At 45.1% G+C, this 19,134-nt stretch overlaps 1 protein-coding gene across 7 annotated transcripts in view; it reads right to left on the reverse strand.

The window, feature by feature from the left end:
* LOC144807225 (7-dehydrocholesterol reductase-like) overlaps window positions 1-19,134 on the reverse strand; it is a 195,532-nt gene that overhangs the window by 48,413 nt on the left and 127,985 nt on the right. The window contains exon 1 of one of the 7 annotated variants that reach the window (XM_078673080.1): window positions 6,267-6,376. The exons of 4 other annotated variants lie outside the window; for them this stretch is intronic. Coding sequence is in view for 2 of the 3 variants with exons in the window: in XM_078673077.1 (XP_078529203.1) it covers window positions 6,141-6,176 (36 nt within the window). In the remaining variant the exon portion in view is untranslated. Of the gene's footprint in view, window positions 1-6,021; window positions 6,043-6,140; window positions 6,192-6,266; window positions 6,377-19,134 lie in introns of those variants that run through there. 2 more of the 7 variants (XM_078673077.1, XM_078673078.1) reach the window with 2 other exon arrangements.

Here is a 19,134-nt window from a genome sequence, read left to right on the forward strand (position 1 = left end):
CTCCTCGCACCTAAAACTTACGTTTTATGGCCATCAGACTTGGTGACTGGCAATTTTTAAAAGATCTGCCAGGCTGGCGTTGCACGTCAGATAAAATATGGTGCAGAGGGTGCGGCAGGACGGCTGAAACTCTGGAGCATGTGGTTTGTCTTTGCCAAGCCCTCATGGCACAGGGTAGACGCAAACTGAAAGTGGAGTGGAATAGGTTGGGAATCCGGTCCTGCAGACAGGCAATAATTGCGGCCTTATGCCCAGAAAATATGCATTGTGTTCTACGTCAAATTCTCAGTTACCACTACATCTTTGGCAATTTCATCTAAATTTACACTTTTACCTGAATCATGGGGAAGTTCAGCATCTAAAACATCATCCATCCATTAAAATTTGTTTCCTAGTTTACCACCACAATTATAGGAGGATTTTCTTCCCATGTGCTCTTTAACCAATCTCCTCTGTACTTGCTCAGGTGACCAATTTTCCACAACTGCACTGCTCAACCATCTATGGTTGAAATTTTTCCTGAGATTCATTCCCCTTATCAAAATAAATAGAGAAAATCCAGTAACTTCATTAGTAGTGACCCGGTACACCCACATAGCCATCATCACTTGTAACTCCCAATCACATTTTGAATCTCTCAACCATACCGTTTCCACTGGGACAAAATAGGGATGTAGTTCTGTTTTGTTTCATTTCAATCCTTTCAGAGTACTCCTTAGCAGTTTTGAACACAAATTGCACCCCATTGTTACTGAGTGTAGTGGATGGAATGGACTCCGATTCAAATATTGCATCTAAAAATTTGATTACGGGCTCTGTGTCTGCTCTGTCAACAAATTCTACAAAAGGCCATCTAGTAAACAGCTCTATCAATACATTGATGCACTTCCCCACTGGTCCAACAAAATCTATTGCTGCATACTCCCAGGGCTGTTTGGGTATATCACAAACACTCATAGAGGGTCTTAAGAGTGTATATTGAATTGTCATTATAGGCACACTTGGGACATTCCTTGACAAATCTTTCCACAGCAGAATCCATAGCGGGTCACCAGAAAAGTGTCTTAATAACGGTATTTGTCCTGACCGCCCCAAAGTGACCTTCATGTCACTGATGCATTATATCTTTCCTCATACCCTCAGGAGGAACAATTATGTCCCCTCATAAAAACACATCATTATCCCTGGAAAGTTAAACTTGACTTCCCAAAATGGTCTTGACTCTCTGCTAAACTAATCCTTCCTTTGCCAACCCTTCTGAATAAACGTAGCCACTTCTAACAAAACAGATTCCTTCTGGCATTCTGCATGCCAATGTCCTTTCTTTATTGCTGGCATGCCACAATCATGAACTAGTGCTACCTAAAAGTCATCCAATGTATCACTCACAAATTCTTCTAAATGAGCAGGCAACCGAAAAAAGTAATCTGCCACTATATTGTACTTCTCTGGTACATAGACAACCATATAAAAACATAGTCTTGCATTCTCATGGAGAGTCTGGCAAGTCTCGATAAGCATTTACACTTCCCTCTGTTGTTAGCAATCTCACTATTGGCTTGTGGTCACATTGTATGATTAGTGGTTTACCCAATATAGACACCCTCAAATGGTCCAAATACCATGCACATGCCAAGACTTCCCGTTAAAGTAGACGATATTTTTCCTCAGCTGGGGACAAAGCCCTGGAAGCAAAGAGATCACAATTTCTATGCCTTCCTTATTTTTCTGTGTTATCACAGCCCCATGGCCTTATTGCTGGCATAAGCCTTAATGATGTCATTTCCTTCTAGATCGAAACTGCTTAAACTAACTACATTGGAAATACATGATTTAACTTTCCTAAAATCCTTCTCACAGTTTAGTGTCCGCTCAAATTTTGTTTTATTCTTCAGTGTGATATTGTAGGTACACTCTGCAAACCTAGGTATGGATTTTGCACAGTACTCTGCCATGCCCAAAAAGGATCTGACCTCTTCCTTTCTGCTTGGTGCCTGAAATTTCTTAATAGTGTCAACCAGAGACTGTTTGCGCTTGACTCCACCTTCCCCAATTACCAAGCCCAGATAAGTCACTGACCTTTCTGCAAATTTACATTTAGAGTGTGCTACCATCTAAGATAACTTAATACTTTTTGTAACTTTTCATCATGAATACACATATTTCCCCAAAAAACAGGATGCCGTCATTGAAGAATTTAACTCCACGCTCCTTGCAGAACAGCTTGTGCATTAACCTGTGGAACAAAGCGGCAGAAGATGCCAATTCATAAGGCATCCTTTTGAACTGGAAACATCCTACTGCTGGATTGAATGTGTCAAATGAAGATGAAGTGGCTAATAAAATATGGTGATATGCTGATGACAAGTCAATTGTTGAGAACCACTTAGCATCTTTGAGGCACACCACCATTTTATCTTGGGAAGGGGAAAACGGTCTACCATAATGTTCTCATTGAAGTAGCTTAGGTCCACAAACAACCTGCTCTACCATTGCTTTGGTGTGCCACCACCAAGGGAGATATCCATTCAGAGTATTCTAGGGGTCTATAACACAGATAGATACCAATTTGTCCAATTTCCTGCAGACTTCCTCCCTTACCGTTATTGGTACATTTCTATTTCTAAGCTTGTGGACCTTAGTAACAGAATCCTTTTTAAGAACAATCATGTGCTCATACACAAGCCTTATACACTGGTTTCATCAATGCTCTTACGGTGTATCTGCGATCCCACCGGTACCAGTACTCCAATACTTTGAATATATACTTAGAGTGGGCTTTGGCTCAACCCACATTCTTATCTTTTGCTCATACCTCATGTGTCAGTCTGCATCCTATGGATTGTTTATATTGTGGAGCACGAGGTCTAATCTTACAACTGAAAAGGACATTGAATCATCAAACATTAAATGCTTTATCTCATAGTTGCATTGTGGAGAACGTAATCGATGTTTTCTTTCTTGTTTCACTGAAGCCGTTTTTAAAAATGATTTGGTTAGGATTCAAAATGCCAGGCCGAGAAGCTAGCTGGTTCGCTTTTTTGGTGGATCACTTTAAGTCCCCAGAAGGAACAGTGCCAATTGATGCATGTTCGCCCAGGTTGGCGCCGACAAGACCCCAAAGTCTACTGAACACTTTTTAAAATGTATATATATACATAGACATATATATAGACATAATATTGCACCCAATATTATGTCGCGTCACCCTCATGCTATCGTCACCCCCTGTTTCTGTGAAGCGCTCTGATATCTGTAAAGATCTTGTTCGCGCTATATAAAACTCTGAATAAATAAATAAATAAATAAATCTAGCATAGCTGCCCCTATGGTAGCTTTTTCATCCATTACTAGTACTTTGTCCTCGCTGTTAGGCTCTAGAAAAATGTGAAAACTTCCTTGATCAATCCATCCTTACACGAATGGATCTATCTCCGCTACGTAAAGCTTCCCTCTAGCAGTTCTATTTTTTTTTTAGAAATTGAAAGTTAATCATTGGGAACCTAGCATGTCAATTTTCTCTCCACTGGAGCCCTCACGTTGTATAATAGTCTCAAGCAATCATGTACCAATCTTCTTGATAAATGTATTTTTCCAAACCTCCTCACTTACAATTGTATAAGGTGAGCCTGAATCTGCATATATTTTGTTCATAACCCCACCATTGGATATGATGTATACTGGTTTATTTTTTACCACCTTATAGAGGGCTACGTATCTGTATCTTGATCCTCTTCCTCCAAACTCCTGTAATCCTTAACTACACATTTGATGTTCTTTTTCTTTTTCCTACAAACTTTTACGAAATGACCAATAACACCACGGTTGGTTATTGTTTTATAGCAGGACAAAATTTATTGTATGGCTAATGCTCTTTGCAACAGAATAAACATGTATACTCCTCTTTGCCTACTGTTTTGCCTATAAATTGCTTCCCAAAATATTTGCCCTTTCCGTGGACAGATAACTGGTTCACTGTGTCATGCTCGTTCTCTCCTTGTTTTAACGCACTGGTGCATCTTCCAGACATTTCTGATTTCCTTACAATAACTAAAAACATCAAAAGGTGAATCTCCGTTGACCCCCCCAATAGCTCCTGTATAGCCAGGTTACAAGCATGCATCACTAGTTGATCTCGTATTAGATCCTCCTGTGAAACTTAAGATTTACATTGCAGTCTTAACTGTTTTTATATCAGCTACAAAATCATCCACTGGTTCATTTTCCTTTGTTTCCACTGGAAAATATTATACCTTATTATTCGTATGGAAACCTTAGGTGCAAAATACTTATCCAGATCCTTAATTACAGCATCAAACACATTTGTGTCCCCAACAATGTCTGCTTTTGGCATGCGATTAAAAGTCTTTAATCCAAGTGCGCCTAAAGAATGAAGCAGAGTTACCTTCTTCTGTTCAGCTGCCATATCTATATCATCGCAATAGCTTCAATATAATTCCTGAAATAATCATTCCACTCAACCCAGGGTGTAGACGGTTCTGCTCCAGCTGGCCAAAACACGTGTTGGACTTATAGTGAAATTTTGTTGTGCCATCTGAATAGTCCGACAAAAGGTTGGAACAGAAGGAAGAAAAAACCCAAAATTGCCACTAATTTGAAGTTAAAAGAACCTCAATACCATGAGTACAGTCTTGCATCAGTCCCCATAAGTATATGAGTATGATGGACATCCATCCTGTCACACCTTCATGCAGACAGTCAGCTAAACAAACACACAAACACCGTCCGATGCTTATTTCAGCTATGGTGTCCTGTTCTTATCTTGAGGTGCATGATCATGAAAGGCCACAAGGCATGGCATTGACCCCTCTCCCGTGGAACTCAGTATTCAGAGAGCTACCTCCTTGTGCAGAGTTCTTAGCATGAGCAGCATATAAGGAGGCCAGGGAACAGCGAGACAAAGGAGGCACAGCTGTGAAGCTAGGAGGGACAGCAATGGTTACTGCACGCTCATTGGCCCCAGTGTCAGGAAAATCAGTCATAGCTCCGGGCAAGCAATTTTCTTGACATAAACTCTTAAAATAAATTAGCAGTAAATTCCTGCCTTCACAACAGACATGCAGAAAGAAAATACACAGACATAAAAACTCTATTTCTCCTTCTCTTAATTCTCTCCAGCATACCTACTGTCAAGACTTGACACTAAGCATGCAGAAAAGCATTTTGCTGACATCTTCCTCATAAAAGATGCAATCTCCCAGCTAGAACAGCTGCCCCTTAATTCAAAAAGAGATATGCTGCACAGCCGTCACGTGGCCCTCAAGTTATGTGTCCTATATCACGAGCGACCCTTTTCGATCAGCTTCTTTTTAAACTAACAACTTTCAGCATATTGCTAACTATAGGTCCTTACTTAGAAATAGAGACAAACTACAAGTTTCACAATCTACATGCAGTGCTGTTTGCTAAAAAGACAGACTAAAAGTGTGGAGTTAGCAAATTGTGTCACGCCAGCTCTGAATGCATAATTTATGTAGTCATGGGATTATTCTTTGCAATTTGACAGTTGCAGTTTCGCTGGCCCCATTACAAGGCAGAACTACAAATCCTAGAAAGCAAAGATATAAAGGAAACTTGATCATTCTTGCGTGAAGTCTAGTTTAACACCAGACGCTTACTACCCCTGACGAGGCGTCGAAGAGCTACTCCGGGACCCATAGAGTATTAGTGCTGAAATTAGTATAGCGAAACATGCATGTACATTTTAAGTGGTGGATAGGTAAGTCAGTTATTTGGATTTGGAATGATAGCAGGATAGCGGAGGACAAAGGTTTGTATTTATATAGCGCTTGTTGACGCACGCTATTCAAGAAGCCTACAAAGGATTAGTGGTGAATTAATATGGTGAATATGGCCACTTGGTGTTTATAAACACACAAAGAAGGGACAAGTAGGCAGTTATATTCCTGTCAATACTTCCAGAGCTCTCAAGTTTCCCAGTTCCATGCCTGAGGAGATCATCTTTCCGTTAAGTTACTTCCTTTGAATTATGGAACTTACAGCCATTGTTTTATAATGTATTAAACAAGACTACAAAACCCAGCATGCAGCGACATATCAGGATGCGATGTGTTTCTCACGAAAAGGTTTGTATAAATCAGAGCGCCGCACTCCCTCACACTGAAACACCGTCCAACACTGCCTGTCCTCGCCATTCAGAATGGCAGTTAGGAGTACTGATGTACATTATCAACGAGCCTTTTTGTTCCCCAAGCTCCACCCTTCGAGCCAGCCGCACGTGGTACCTGTCACCATCCAGCTCGAGTTACGTGGGCGAGGTTGCTCTTCACAATTTCACAACTATATCGCAATGTACATCTAACCGCTGTGACAAATACAACTATTAACAATAAACATAAGGCTTCAGTGCACAGATCAGGCAAAGGACGCGGACATCTTGGAACGATGCAGTTTCTTAATAAGAGCACGTTAGTTTCATCCATCTAACAGACATTGTGCACCGTTTTCGAAAATAATCTTTTCTAATCAAATCACTACACTGTCTTAAAAAGAATATTCACATTTTTTTATATAATGTGTTTTGCATTAGCTACTCTAAAATTTAGAGAACGTGTTTACACAAAGAAAGTAAATATTATTTCGATACACCAAAAACATTAAATGCTGCTTCCACAGGCAAGTATAATGCCAATACACAATATGACGCTCTATTCGTCCTACGATGGAGTAGCCAGGATGCCGAGAAATAGAAAACGGACTACTATCTGGCACAGCTTCAGTTAAGGCGGCCTGTGGTGCTCTTCTGGAGCCCGAAGATTTCAAACTAGATAGTGTTTTGCAATTGCAATTAATACAACACAGGATGAACAAGCATTTACAATGCAACGGTCTCGCCTTTGCAAAAGTTAGCGCTTTTGGCATTGTAAATGACAAATGTTTTATTTATGTGTTGGTTTTGGAAACAGATAAATAAATGGCATTGTCATGAGCAGTAGAGAGTGAGTAGTAGAGAGTGAGTAGTAGAGAGAGTAGTAGAGAGTAATAGTGAGTAGTAGAGAGAGTAGTAGTGAGTAGTAGAGAGTGAGTAGAGAGTAGTAAGTGAGTAGTAGAGTGTGTAGTAGAGAGTAGTGAGTGTGTAGTAGAGAGTAGTGAGTGTGTAGTAGAGAGTGTGTAGTAGAGAGTGTGTAGTAGAGAGTGTGTAGTAGAGAGTGTGTAGTAGAGAGTGTGTAGTAGAGAGTGAGCAGTAGAGACTAGTGAGTGTGTAGTAGAGTGGTGAGTGTGTAGTAGAGTGGTGAGTGTGTAGTAGAGTGTGTAGTAGAGTGTGTAGGAGAATGTGTAGTAGGGAGTGTAGTAGAGTGTGTAGTAGAGAGTGTGTAGTAGAGAGTAGTGAGTGTGTAGTAGAGAGTGTGTAATACAGAATGTGAAGTAGAGAGATTGAAGTAGAGAGATTGAAGTAGAGAGATTGAAGTAGAGAGATTGAGGTAGAGAGATTGAATTAGAGAGATTGAGGTAGAGAGATTGAAGTAGAGAGTGTGGAGTAGAGAGTGTGGAGTAGAGAGTGGAGAGTCTGTAGTAGAGTGTAGTAGAAAGTAGTGAGTGTGTAGTAGAGTAGTAGAGAATGTGTAGTAGAGTAGTAGAGAGTAGTAGAGGGTGTGTAGTAGAGTGTGTAGTAGAGCGTGTGTGTAGCAGAGTGTGTAGTAGAGTGTAGTAGAGTGTGTAGTGTAGAGTGTGTAGTAGAGAGTGTGTAGTAGAGAGTGTGTAATGTAGAGTATGTAATGTAGAGTGTGTAATGTAGAGTGTGTAATGTAGAGTGTGTAATGTAGAGTGTGTAGTAGAGTGTGTAGTAGAGTGTGTAGTAGAGTGTGTAGTAGAGTGTGTAGTAGAGTGTGTAGTAGAGTGTGTAGTAGAGAGTGTAGTAAGTAGTGACTGTAGTAGATAGTGTGTAGTAGAGAGTGTCTAGTATAGAGTGTGTCGAAGAGAGTAGTGGCTGTAGTAGTGAGTGTGTAGTGAGTGTGTAGTAGAGTGTGTAGTAGAGAGTAGTGACTGTAGTAGAGAGTGTGTAGTAGTGTGTAGTAGAGAGTAGTGACTGTAGTAGAGTGTGTAGTACAGTGTGTAGTAGAGAGTTGTGACTGTAGTAGATAGTGTGTAGTAGAGAGTGTCTAGTATAGAGTGTGTCGAAGAGAGTAGTGGCTGTAGTAGTGAGTGTGTAGTGAGTGTGTAGTAGAGAGTAGTGACTGTAGTAGAGAGTGGGTAGTAGTGTGTAGTAGAGAGTAGTGACTGTAGTAGAGTGTGTAGTACAGTGTGTAGTAGAGAGTAGCGACTGTAGTAGAGAGTGTGTAGTAGAGTGTGTAGTAGAGAGTGTGTAGTAGAGTGTGTAGTAGAGAGTAGAGTGCGTAGCAGAGAGTAGTGACTGTAGTAGAGAGTGTGTAGTAGAGTGTGTAGTAGAGAGTGTGTAGTAGAGTGTAGTAGAGAGTAGAGTGCGTAGCAGAGAGTAGTGACTGTAGTAGAGAGTGTGTAGCAGAATGTGTAGTAGAGAGTAGTGACTGTAGTAGGGAGTGTGTAGTAGAGAGTAGTGACTGTAGTAGAGAGTGTGTAGTAGAGAGTGTGTAGTAGAGAGTGTGCAGTGATTTGAGTTTTACATCAAATTAAAAACGGGAACGGAACAAACTCATCCTATACATTATTGTGGTAGGTGCCCACGCATATAGGGTTAAATGATGCGTTAGATGCCACAGGTCCCACCAACACGCTTCCTTTATGATAGGAGAATGCCCAACATCGCGGAGATTTGCTCTCTGCTCTTCCCGGATATTTGTATTTTCAAATGTATAATGTTATCCTGCTAAACGAAGACGATGCTCAAACTATAAAAGAAGAGGGTTTCACAGATATGTTAGTCCTTCCGGGCAAACGAAATGACCCAAAGAAAGATCAAGTGACAGTTTAGAGCTCCAAGTGAGTCTTAATAAAATCAGTGTCTGGAACGCATAGCATCAAAAAACGAGCGGGGCATCAAACTGCAGTGTCATTCAATCAAAGCTTCAAGGCTTCTGAGCGCTAGCCGAGAATTATTTTTTGTGAAGCACTAATCACTGTGGAAGGTGCCCCTGCTATCCCAGATGTGAGAAGTCAGTCTGATATGAAAATAAGCAGTATTTGGAATGAATGTATTTGGCAGGGGGAAGGTGGGGCGGCGCAAGACCGTACTGACGAGTGAACAGGAGCCATTTTGTACCGAGTGATTCTGCCTGTGTGCATGTAGACAAACCAGGCAGCAGCATGAGCATGTGATTCGGTAAAATAACAAGCATTTACAATGCAATGGTTTTGCCTTTGTTAAAGTTAGAGCTATTGGCATTGCTCTTGACACTCTGAAGCTCCACTCTGCACTCTGAAGCTCCACTCTGCACTCTGAAGCTCCACTCTGAAGCTCCACTCTGAAGCTCCACTCTGAAGCTCCACTCTGAAGCTCCACTCTGAAGCTCCACTCTGAAGCTCCACTCTGAAGCTCCACTCTCCACTCTGAATCTCCACTCTGAATCTCCACTCTCCACTCTGAAGCTCCACTCTGAAGCTCCACTCCGAATCTGCACTCTGAATCTGCACTCTGCACTCCGAAGCTCCACTCCGAAGCTCCACTCCGAAGCTCCACTCTGAAGCTCCACTCTGAAGCTCCACTCTGAAGCTCCACTCTGAAGCTCCACTCTGCACTCTGAAGCTCCACTCTGAAGCTCCACTCTGCACTCTGAAGCTCCACTCTGAAGCTCCACTCTGCACTCTGAAGCTCCACTCTGCACTCTGAAGCTCCACTCTGAAGCTCCACTCTGCACTCTGAAGCTCCACTCCGAAGCTCCACTCCGAAGCTCCACTCTGAAGCTCCACTCTGAAGCTCCACTCTGAAGCTCCACTCTGAAGCTCCACTCTGAAGCTCCACTCTGAAGCTGCACTCTGAAGCTCCACTCTGAAGCTCCACTCTGCACTCTGAAGCTCCACTCTGCACTCTGAAGCTCCACTCTGAAGCTCCACTCCACTCCGAAGCTCCACTCCGAAGCTCCACTCTGAAGCTCCACTCCGAAGCTCCACTCTGAAGCTCCACTCTGAAGCTCCACTCCGAAGCTCCACTCTGAAGCTCCACTCTGAAGCTCCACTCTGAAGCTCCACTCTGAAGCTCCACTCTGAAGCTGCACTCTGAAGCTCCACTCTGCACTCTGAAGCTCCACTCTGAAGCTCCGCTCTGAAGCTCCTCTCTGAAGCTCCGCTCTGAAGCTCCACTCTGCACTCTGAAGCTCCACTCTGAAGCTCCACTCTGCACTCTGAAGCTCCACTCTGCACTCTGAAGCTCCACTCTGAAGCTCCACTCTGAAGCTCCACTCTGCACTCTGAAGCTCCACTCTGAAGCTCCACTCTGAAGCTCCACTCTGAAGCTCCACTCTGCACTCTGAAGCTCCACTCTGCACTCTGAAGCTCCACTCTGCACTCTGAAGCTCCACTCTGCACTCTGAAGCTCCACTCTGAAGCTCCACTCTGAAGCTCCACTCTGAAGCTCCACTCTGAAGCTCCACTCTGAAGCTCCACTCTGCACTCTGAAGCTCCACTCTGAAGCTCCACTCTGAAGCTCCACTCTGAAGCTCCACTCTGAAGCTCCACTCTGCACTCTGAAGCTCCACTCTGAAGCTCCACTCTGAAGCTCCACTCTGAAGCTCCACTCTGAAGCTCCACTCTGAAGCTCCACTCTGCACTCTGAAGCTCCACTCTGAAGCTCCACTCTGAAGCTCCACTCTGCACTCTGAAGCTCCACTCTGAAGCTCCACTCTGAAGCTCCACTCTGCACTCTGAAGCTCCACTCTGAAGCTCCACTCTGAAGCTCCACTCTGCACTCTGAAGCTCCACTCTGCACTCTGAAGCTCCACTCTGAAGCTCCACTCTGAAGCTCCACTCTGAAGCTCCACTCTGCACTCTGAAGCTCCACTCTGAAGCTCCACTCTGAAGCTCCACTCTGCACTCTGAAGCTCCACTCTGCACTCTGAAGCTCCACTCTGCACTCTGAAGCTCCACTCTGAAGCTCCACTCTGAAGCTCCACTCTGAAGCTCCACTCTGAAGCTCCACTCTGAAGCTCCACTCTGAAGCTTCACTCTGCACTCTGAAGCTCCACTCTGAAGCTCCACTCTGAAGCTCCACTCTGAAGCTCCACTCTGAAGCTCCACTCTGAAGCTCCACTCTGCACTCTGAAGCTCCACTCTGAAGCTCCACTCTGAAGCTCCACTCTGAAGCTCCACTCTGCACTCTGAAGCTCCACTCTGAAGCTCCACTCTGAAGCTCCACTCTGAAGCTCCACTCTGAAGCTCCACTCTGCACTCTGAAGCTCCACTCTGAAGCTCCACTCTGAAGCTCCACTCTGCACTCTGAAGCTCCACTCTGAAGCTCCACTCTGAAGCTCCACTCTGCACTCTGAAGCTCCACTCTGAAGCTCCACTCTGAAGCTCCACTCTGAAGCTCCACTCTGAAGCTCCACTCTGCACTCTGAAGCTCCACTCTGAAGCTCCACTCTGAAGCTCCACTCTGCACTCTGAAGCTCCACTCGGAAGCTCCACTCTGAAGCTCCACTCGGAAGCTCCACTCGGAAGCTCCACTCGGAAGCTCCACTCGGAAGCTCCACTCGGAAGCTCCACTCGGAAGGGGCAAAGATCGGAGCATCACGGAACTAAAACAAATATAAACAAGGCAGTGAGTGCAGCACCGCCTTAGCAGTGGGATAACAGCCTTGATAACATCGGAGCAGCCCCTGCGCCCGGCCTCAAAACAATAAAGGCAACTCTAGAATGCAGATTTACCTGTATCCCGCAAGTGATGTACGCAGATGGGAAAGAAACAAATAGCAACCTTGGAGAGCTGGCGGGGCAGGCAAACACAGCATCGGGAGACGCAATATAAATAAAATAACAGCTAGTATCAAATTATACAAAAGCCCAACGTAACGAATTGCTCAAAAAAGTCAAACATCATGTGTACATGAAGACGCAATATAAATAAAAAAAAAAAAACAGCTACCAACAGATTAAAGAAAAGCCCCTCCATAGCGGATCGGTAAATAAACTCCAAACGCATCTGTTTATGCAGCATCACACAACCATCGGGAGACGCAATATAAATAAAATAACAGCTAGTATCAAATTATACAAAAGCCCAACGTAACGAATTGCTCAAAAAAGTCAAACATCATGTGTACATGAAGACGCAATATAAATTAAAAAAAAAAAAACAGCCACCAACAGATTAAAGAAAAGCCCCTCCATAGCGGATCGGTAAATAAACTCCAAACGCATCTGTTTATGCAGCATCACACAACCCACATGCCCGTAATATTAAACAAACAAGTGATAGCCGCAAACCTTATCATTTAAATTAGTTAAAAAGCCGTTGTCCGAGCACCCGTGAATTGCCTGAGAGCTGGGGTACAAGCCTTCGCCAATGCAGAACGGGCACAGAGAGGCAGCCTGCTGTGGCGGAGCGCAAAATGATGCCCCCCCTGCAGAATGCGAAGAGGCCCCGAGGCTCTTGAGTATAAAGCATGCCTCGCAGATATGTAATGAGCTTGGGCTGAATAGGATCCCCCCGAAAGGCTGCAGGGTTTCTGCATGTTAGCCCCTAAAGAGCGGTAACATTATTAAAGCCGGTTTATGAGGTAATGGACAAAGTAAATGACTTCAACTAAAAAGGGTGTAAAAAAGGGCCGTGTCTTGATTTCGAGTGCTCGATCGGTTTATGAATTATGTGATGACTCGGTTCAGATATGGGGTCCAGGATCAGTACATATCCAAACGCCTTACGCTATCGGCTTGGATAGAAAGTATTGTAACCAAACTCGAGGGGACTTCAGAAGTACAGTGCCATAAAATTCAGCCATCAATGTTTAAAACTAAATAAAAAGGTAGCGTCCCAAAAAAATAAATAAATAAATAGCGCCTTCGGGTAAAGTCCGCGCTATATAAAAATGCATAAATAACTAACTAAATACATACCGCAAATCACTGCCGTCACTCTGCCGGCCTGCGACCAGGAAGTCAGGCAGGCCGGCGCGTCAACAGGAAACAGGAAGTAGGAGGGCGGGAGCCTACCCCGCCTCCCACGGAAGAGCCGCGATTGGACGGAGCCGCCGTGTTTGGAGCACCGGAGCAGGCAGGAGCCTACCCTGCGCCCCGGTGCAGAAGGAGGTAAGAAGAGTCCTGCTGCCGGGCCCTGCAGCTGAGGAGAGCCGCCGCACGAAGGAAGCCGGTGAGTGCGTTGCTGAGCGGGGAAGGGGGAGGCGGGGGGCGCGGGGAAGGGGGAGGCGGGGGGCGCGGGGAAGGGGGGGGCGCGGGGAAAGCATGTGCGGGCGTGCGGGCTTTGTATGTATGTGTGCGTGCGTGTGACTGTGGGGGAGGGGGGTGTGTGTGTGTGAGCGAGTGTCTGTGTGCCTGTATGTGTGTGCCTGCGTGTGCATGCGCTCGCCTGTGTGTGCGTGCGTGCGTGCATGCAGAGGGGTGGGGGCTGCCTGCCTGCGTCTGTAAAAGCAAGGGCTGTGAGTTACTCTGCGCATGCGCGGGGGCAAGCCTGTTCATTCCAAGCCAGCCTCAGCCAGCCTCGGGAAAAACGAAAGTAATAAAAAAGCGAAACTGACACTGCCACTGCAGACAATGCTGCGCGCTCCCGAGGTGAAATCCGGCACTGAAAACGCTCGTAACACTTTGGTGTCCACTCTCCTAAAAACGGATCACATTAGTTGTCGAGCTGACAGCATTCATGCTTCGCATGAATGCTAACGTCAGCTCGACCTAAAAATAGAGAGCTTTGTATTTTTCTCTTAGCAAAAATGTTACGTGTGATGATGACTGTGAACTCTTTAAATTATTTGTTTAACTTAGGTTATATATATTGTGTATCACTACAATCCTGCAATGGAATAACATTGATCTGTTCAGTGCTGTTAAAAAAATACTACTAGTGGGTGTAATAAAAGGAGTTGGATAGGACGGGCCTCCTGATCTGAAGTTTATTGACTGAGCGGTGGTGTTAACATGAAATACATCGACCAGCAAGCATGTCTGTCCAAGGGAGAGACTAGTGATATGTGTAAGGAGAGTTCAGAAACAAAACAAGCAATGCTGAGCCAGATATGGGCAGTACGTTGCTAAGTTTAACTAATATAGCATAGCGTTTCAACCGAGGTTGCCTAGGTGGCTGCTTATGTAGGGCCTATATTCTGTTGGCCTACCAAATTTTTCAGTTTTCCTTAAATAGGTTTAATTGTAGACTTCCTACCTCCTGCTCGTACGCATGCCTGGGTGTGAAAAACTATAGGCATGGTTAGTGGCTTCCTCCATATTCCTAATTATTATGCTTACGCAGGGAAGGCAAAGTTAGTATTAGAACTGCTTGGAAAACAGCTTATTTAAAGGATCAATAGTGATGAGCGCAAAGCCAGCAACGCAAAGTTTGGCCGCGATTTAGCACGCAGCTGCTGCCACTGGTATCCAGGTAATTTTGATTAAGATTGGCTGCAAAATATTACCAAGTGACTGGACAGTTTAACAACTATGTGACAGTCGATATTTGTTAATTGAGTTGCAACACACTCAGAACATGTGATGGAAAAAAACTGAATACACGGACACCGGGCAAACAATACCCTTCTGCGTAGACTGCATCTTTTGCAGTTCCCCAAATGTATCTTTACATTGAGGAACTGAAATACACAACGTATGCAGGTCTCCGTTTCCAAGCTTATGCTAAAACATAACATAAACCATACCACGATGGGTTATTCCGTTTTCAGAACAGGACAGCATTTTCGCTTCCACCTACATGGGCCTAACAGGGCTTGTTAGTCTGTTGCCGAGAGCATTCAGCTGTGCTGGAAACGGGGTGTGGATGCATGGGGTGTGTGCAGTGCAGCTATATTCTGAACAGTGGGACTCCATAATAGTACCTGTGCTTGCACAAGAAGCCTCTTAGGAATATTTTCATGTACAACTGTTATGTCCCTTATACCCCAGGGCAACCGGATCATACATTCGTGTGCCCACTTGGAAATAGTGGGCACTGAGAGTTGGTCTATTCCATTCCCATTGGTTGTTTTTGCTTGGTAATCTTTTACAAGCAGAAGGAACTGACCAGAGGTGCCTAGGGGCTTGTGCTGTTGAGCGAGGCTCTTCTCTCTGACCTATGAAAAATGGGATGGCATGCAACATGTTGGGTCATGGTATAAAGTGGAGATAAGTTGTCTTGGTTATTGGCAAGAGATGTAGCCCAAGTGAGAAGACCCAGACTAGAAACATCAGGATCGGGCATGTTTCCGATTCGTGGACATACATGCTCCATGTATAAGATCAGTAGGATCTGTGTTGATTCATAACCAAGTCTCATCCTGTCTTCTTTTGGTAGATGGATGGGATGGTTTTGGGTCCAGACTCTCTTACAGTTTTAACATTCATGAAGAGTTTCCTCTTCCAGGTGGAAGCAGGGTGGGATGTAGAGGTACAGGTGCAAAGTCTATGAAACTGACTAAATCCAATGCCCATTTTTCTTAAACGCCCACTTGAGCCTACGCCACCACTCAGCACCCCTCTGTCATTTAAGTAAATGACAATTAGTTCACATTGCTGGGCCCCATGTAGGTCGGAGCCTAAGAGACAGCATAGCTGTCTTGTTTAATAATGACATCTTGGGGACTTCGGAAAGCTTCCGTGGGAATGCTTTCTTCCCGTTGTTTACCATTTGCTATGTGGTTTGTACCTCATTGGCCTGCTTTCTATTTGCTTGCTCTATTTGTTTTAAGGCTGTCCAGCTCAAGTTCGTCCCATTCCCTGGCCAAACCCTATTTACTGTATTCGTCCACCAGAGCTCTATTTCTGTAAACAGGCCTTTAAATCTTGTTCTTATCGTGTCACATTTGCCGTGCGTTCAAGGACAGAGGTGAAAGGTCAGGCTCTCTCCTCCAAGGAGCTCCGTATTTACTTTTCTTTCTCTGACTTCAAAGTGAAAGGATTTATGTGAATATCATATTGGCTCCGGGGAGTACCTGAGGAACAGCCCTGGCCCATGCAGGTAAGAGCGGGGGAGCCGGGTTGGGTGGGGAGCGGGGAAGAGGATTAAATAAAAAATTAATTTTCCCTTGTCGACGTCTGTCGAAACCCCGCACAACCACACCCACCCCCACACCCAGCCCCACCGCTCTTACTTGCACAGGCTGCTGCTGCTGAGGAAGGCTATACGATGTTTTTTTGGTCCGACACACAGCAAAATGTAGATGCTTTGAACAGGATTTATAGGGTGCAATACACGCCCAAGGGCGTCAAGGTGCTATAGTAGCAGAGGTGTAAGCAGAGGTGTTAAACCGCCCTGTGGCGTAAAACCAACAGACATGTAAAAGATATCCTATAGCATGAAAAGCCCGTTCTTTACGAGTGTACTCCAAGGAAGTAACTATGAAATACGCATCCTTGATTTCTTCCAAGCAAGTCTGAAAGAGGGCCTTGTGTATTAAGTAAAACTGGATTGATCATAATCCGTTTACTTGCGGGAGCCCTTGAAGGTCATGTAATCCTTGGCAGCAGACTCCCGTTTTGGAACCTCCAAGATGAGCCTGTTGAGCGTGTTCGGCACTAACTATAATTTGGCTTGAATGCTCTTAATGACGTCTATGACTATGTATCAAAAATAGATATAATTGAATCTGAAAATGACACAAAAAGTGGGACAATTTACAACAGATAATTAGAGTTAAACAAACTCAGGCATTTGCATAGGATGGCCGAGGTACAATTAAGTGATTAGGCCACAGAACATACATGGCAGCACCATAGCACAGATTAATAGCAAAAAAATATCTTTGTGTCAAGGGGCTGGAAGTCGACGACGTTTCGATCCATTTGTAAAATAATGAGATCATCATCAGGGCATGACAATTAAAGCCTGAGAAGAAGGCCGGGGTGAACGGACCCATGCGAGAACAAGGAACTGCTAAGAGGTATTTTCATCACCCCACGCGATCACATATGTTAAACCTCCCCTGCTCAAAATTGGCTGGGGACATAAAACTGGAGCAATAAATCCCCTCCTGTACCTCCATTAGGGACCAGTCATTTTCACTCTAAGATGACCTTACCCTAAGAACTGGTCTCTTTTAGACTAATCTCTTCTCATCTACAGCGCACTTTATATAGCTATGTATTCACAACTCAGTTGATAGTACTATACTGCTTCTTGTAACTTAGATATTTTAACGTGCACCCAATTCACTTTGCATCGATCGCTACCACATATATGTCTGGCTGCTCATTAGTGTCACCTGACGCATTAATTTGTTGTTAGCACCTATATTTTATGCCAATATTTCATCAGTATTATATTCTTATCTGGTTATTGTATATCTGTGATATTGCACCAATTGCATTTTTATTCCTGTAATGTACTTTCTGCTACCACATATTTTTTGATCTCTCACTAGTGACCCTCTTTTGACCCATGTAACCTATTGTGCTGCATTTATCTGTGCTATTGTATATCTCTTCTGTTCACTCTCCCACACTCACCCCTACGCCATACTAACATGGATCAAAGCGGCAAGCACACATATAAAATAAACTACCCACCCTCACTTACCAAAAAAGCCGCTAAACGATTTAAACACAACTTCCTAAGGTCCCACCCTGAAACACCCTTTGCCGACACCTACCTCTCACCGGTAAATGGATCCCTGAACACCGATATCATCTTCCACACCATACGCAGAGCTCAGTGGAGAAAAGTGTTCCTTACCCTACTCAACGTCTCTACCATCAGGAAAACCGCTCATGGCCTAACACTCTCCATAGCACCTTCCCATCTCTTCCCAGGCAGAACAGCCATCACTATATACAACAACGGGATTGTCCTATTTCAATCCACAGACAGGTACCTGGAACTACTCGACAACCTGTTCCCCACTTTCAAAGAACACCTCACCAACTGTCGGGCCTCTACACATACACATACTCCACTCCAACGGAACCAACTGAACGAGAATTCCACACCTCCAACTATCGTCTCAGAACGACTCACCGCTTCTGACCCGCACAACTCGACTCTCTCCCATCCCAACTCCCCCCCCACTATACCCACCCCCAGCACTCCCTGCACCTCCGTCTCTCCTAGCTCCCCCTTCAGCTTGGACGTCTCTCCCCCCACTCCCTCCTCTCCTGCTACTCATGGCTCCCACTCCTCCCTCAACATTTCCTCCTCCACTCTCTGCACTCAACACACTCCTGACATACACCCCTCCCTTAACATCTCCCCCCCATTCCTTGTACTCCCGCCACTCCTAGCCCCCACGTCTCCCTCAACAGCTCCCCCCTCATTCTCTGCACTCAACCCACTCATAACCTACACCACCCCCTCAACATCTCCCCCCCCACTCCCTGCACCCCAGCCACTCTTAGCCTTCACTCCCTCACTCCCTGCACTCCTGCCTCTCCTAGCCTTCACTCCTCTCTCAATCGTTCCCCCCCCACTCTCTGCACTCCCGCCACTCCTGGCCCCCACTCCTCCCCCAACATCTCCCCCCCCACTCTCACTCCCGTTCACCTTCACTACACTTGCACCCCCGCAACGACCGGTCTCCACACGTCTCGCAATTGCCCCACCCCTCCTGTCATTGACTACCCTTCCAACAATACCAACCCCATACCCAACTGCACGCTGGACACAATCATGACCACCCTCCTCCAAGTGAAAGAAGAACTTCACACGCTCAAACAGTCACTCCTCACCTACCCTAAACATCCCCCTCTCACCACCACTTCTCAACGAATGTACAACGCCCCCGCACATCCTCGTCACCCCTTACATGTGACCTCTATCCCCTCTCGCTGTACCTCCATCCGGCCACAGCGCACTATCAAGACACATCATACCCACCCCCTACTTTGGTCCTCTATCCCCCTTCGCAATACCTCCAACCGCCCCCGGCGCACTATGAAGACTCTCTCGGACCACGACATACATACCCTACTTAGCACATACGTCCCGGCACCCCAAAACGTCTTAGCCCCCACACACCTGTCCATTCCTACGATTCTCTCCAACCCTATCAGGCACCCCACGTATAGCAACAGAGGCTCCGTTCCCAACAACCT

This window comes from Lissotriton helveticus, unplaced genomic scaffold (genome assembly GCF_964261635.1).
Source record: "Lissotriton helveticus unplaced genomic scaffold, aLisHel1.1 SCAFFOLD_859, whole genome shotgun sequence".
Classification (NCBI taxonomy): Eukaryota; Metazoa; Chordata; class Amphibia; order Caudata; family Salamandridae; genus Lissotriton; species Lissotriton helveticus.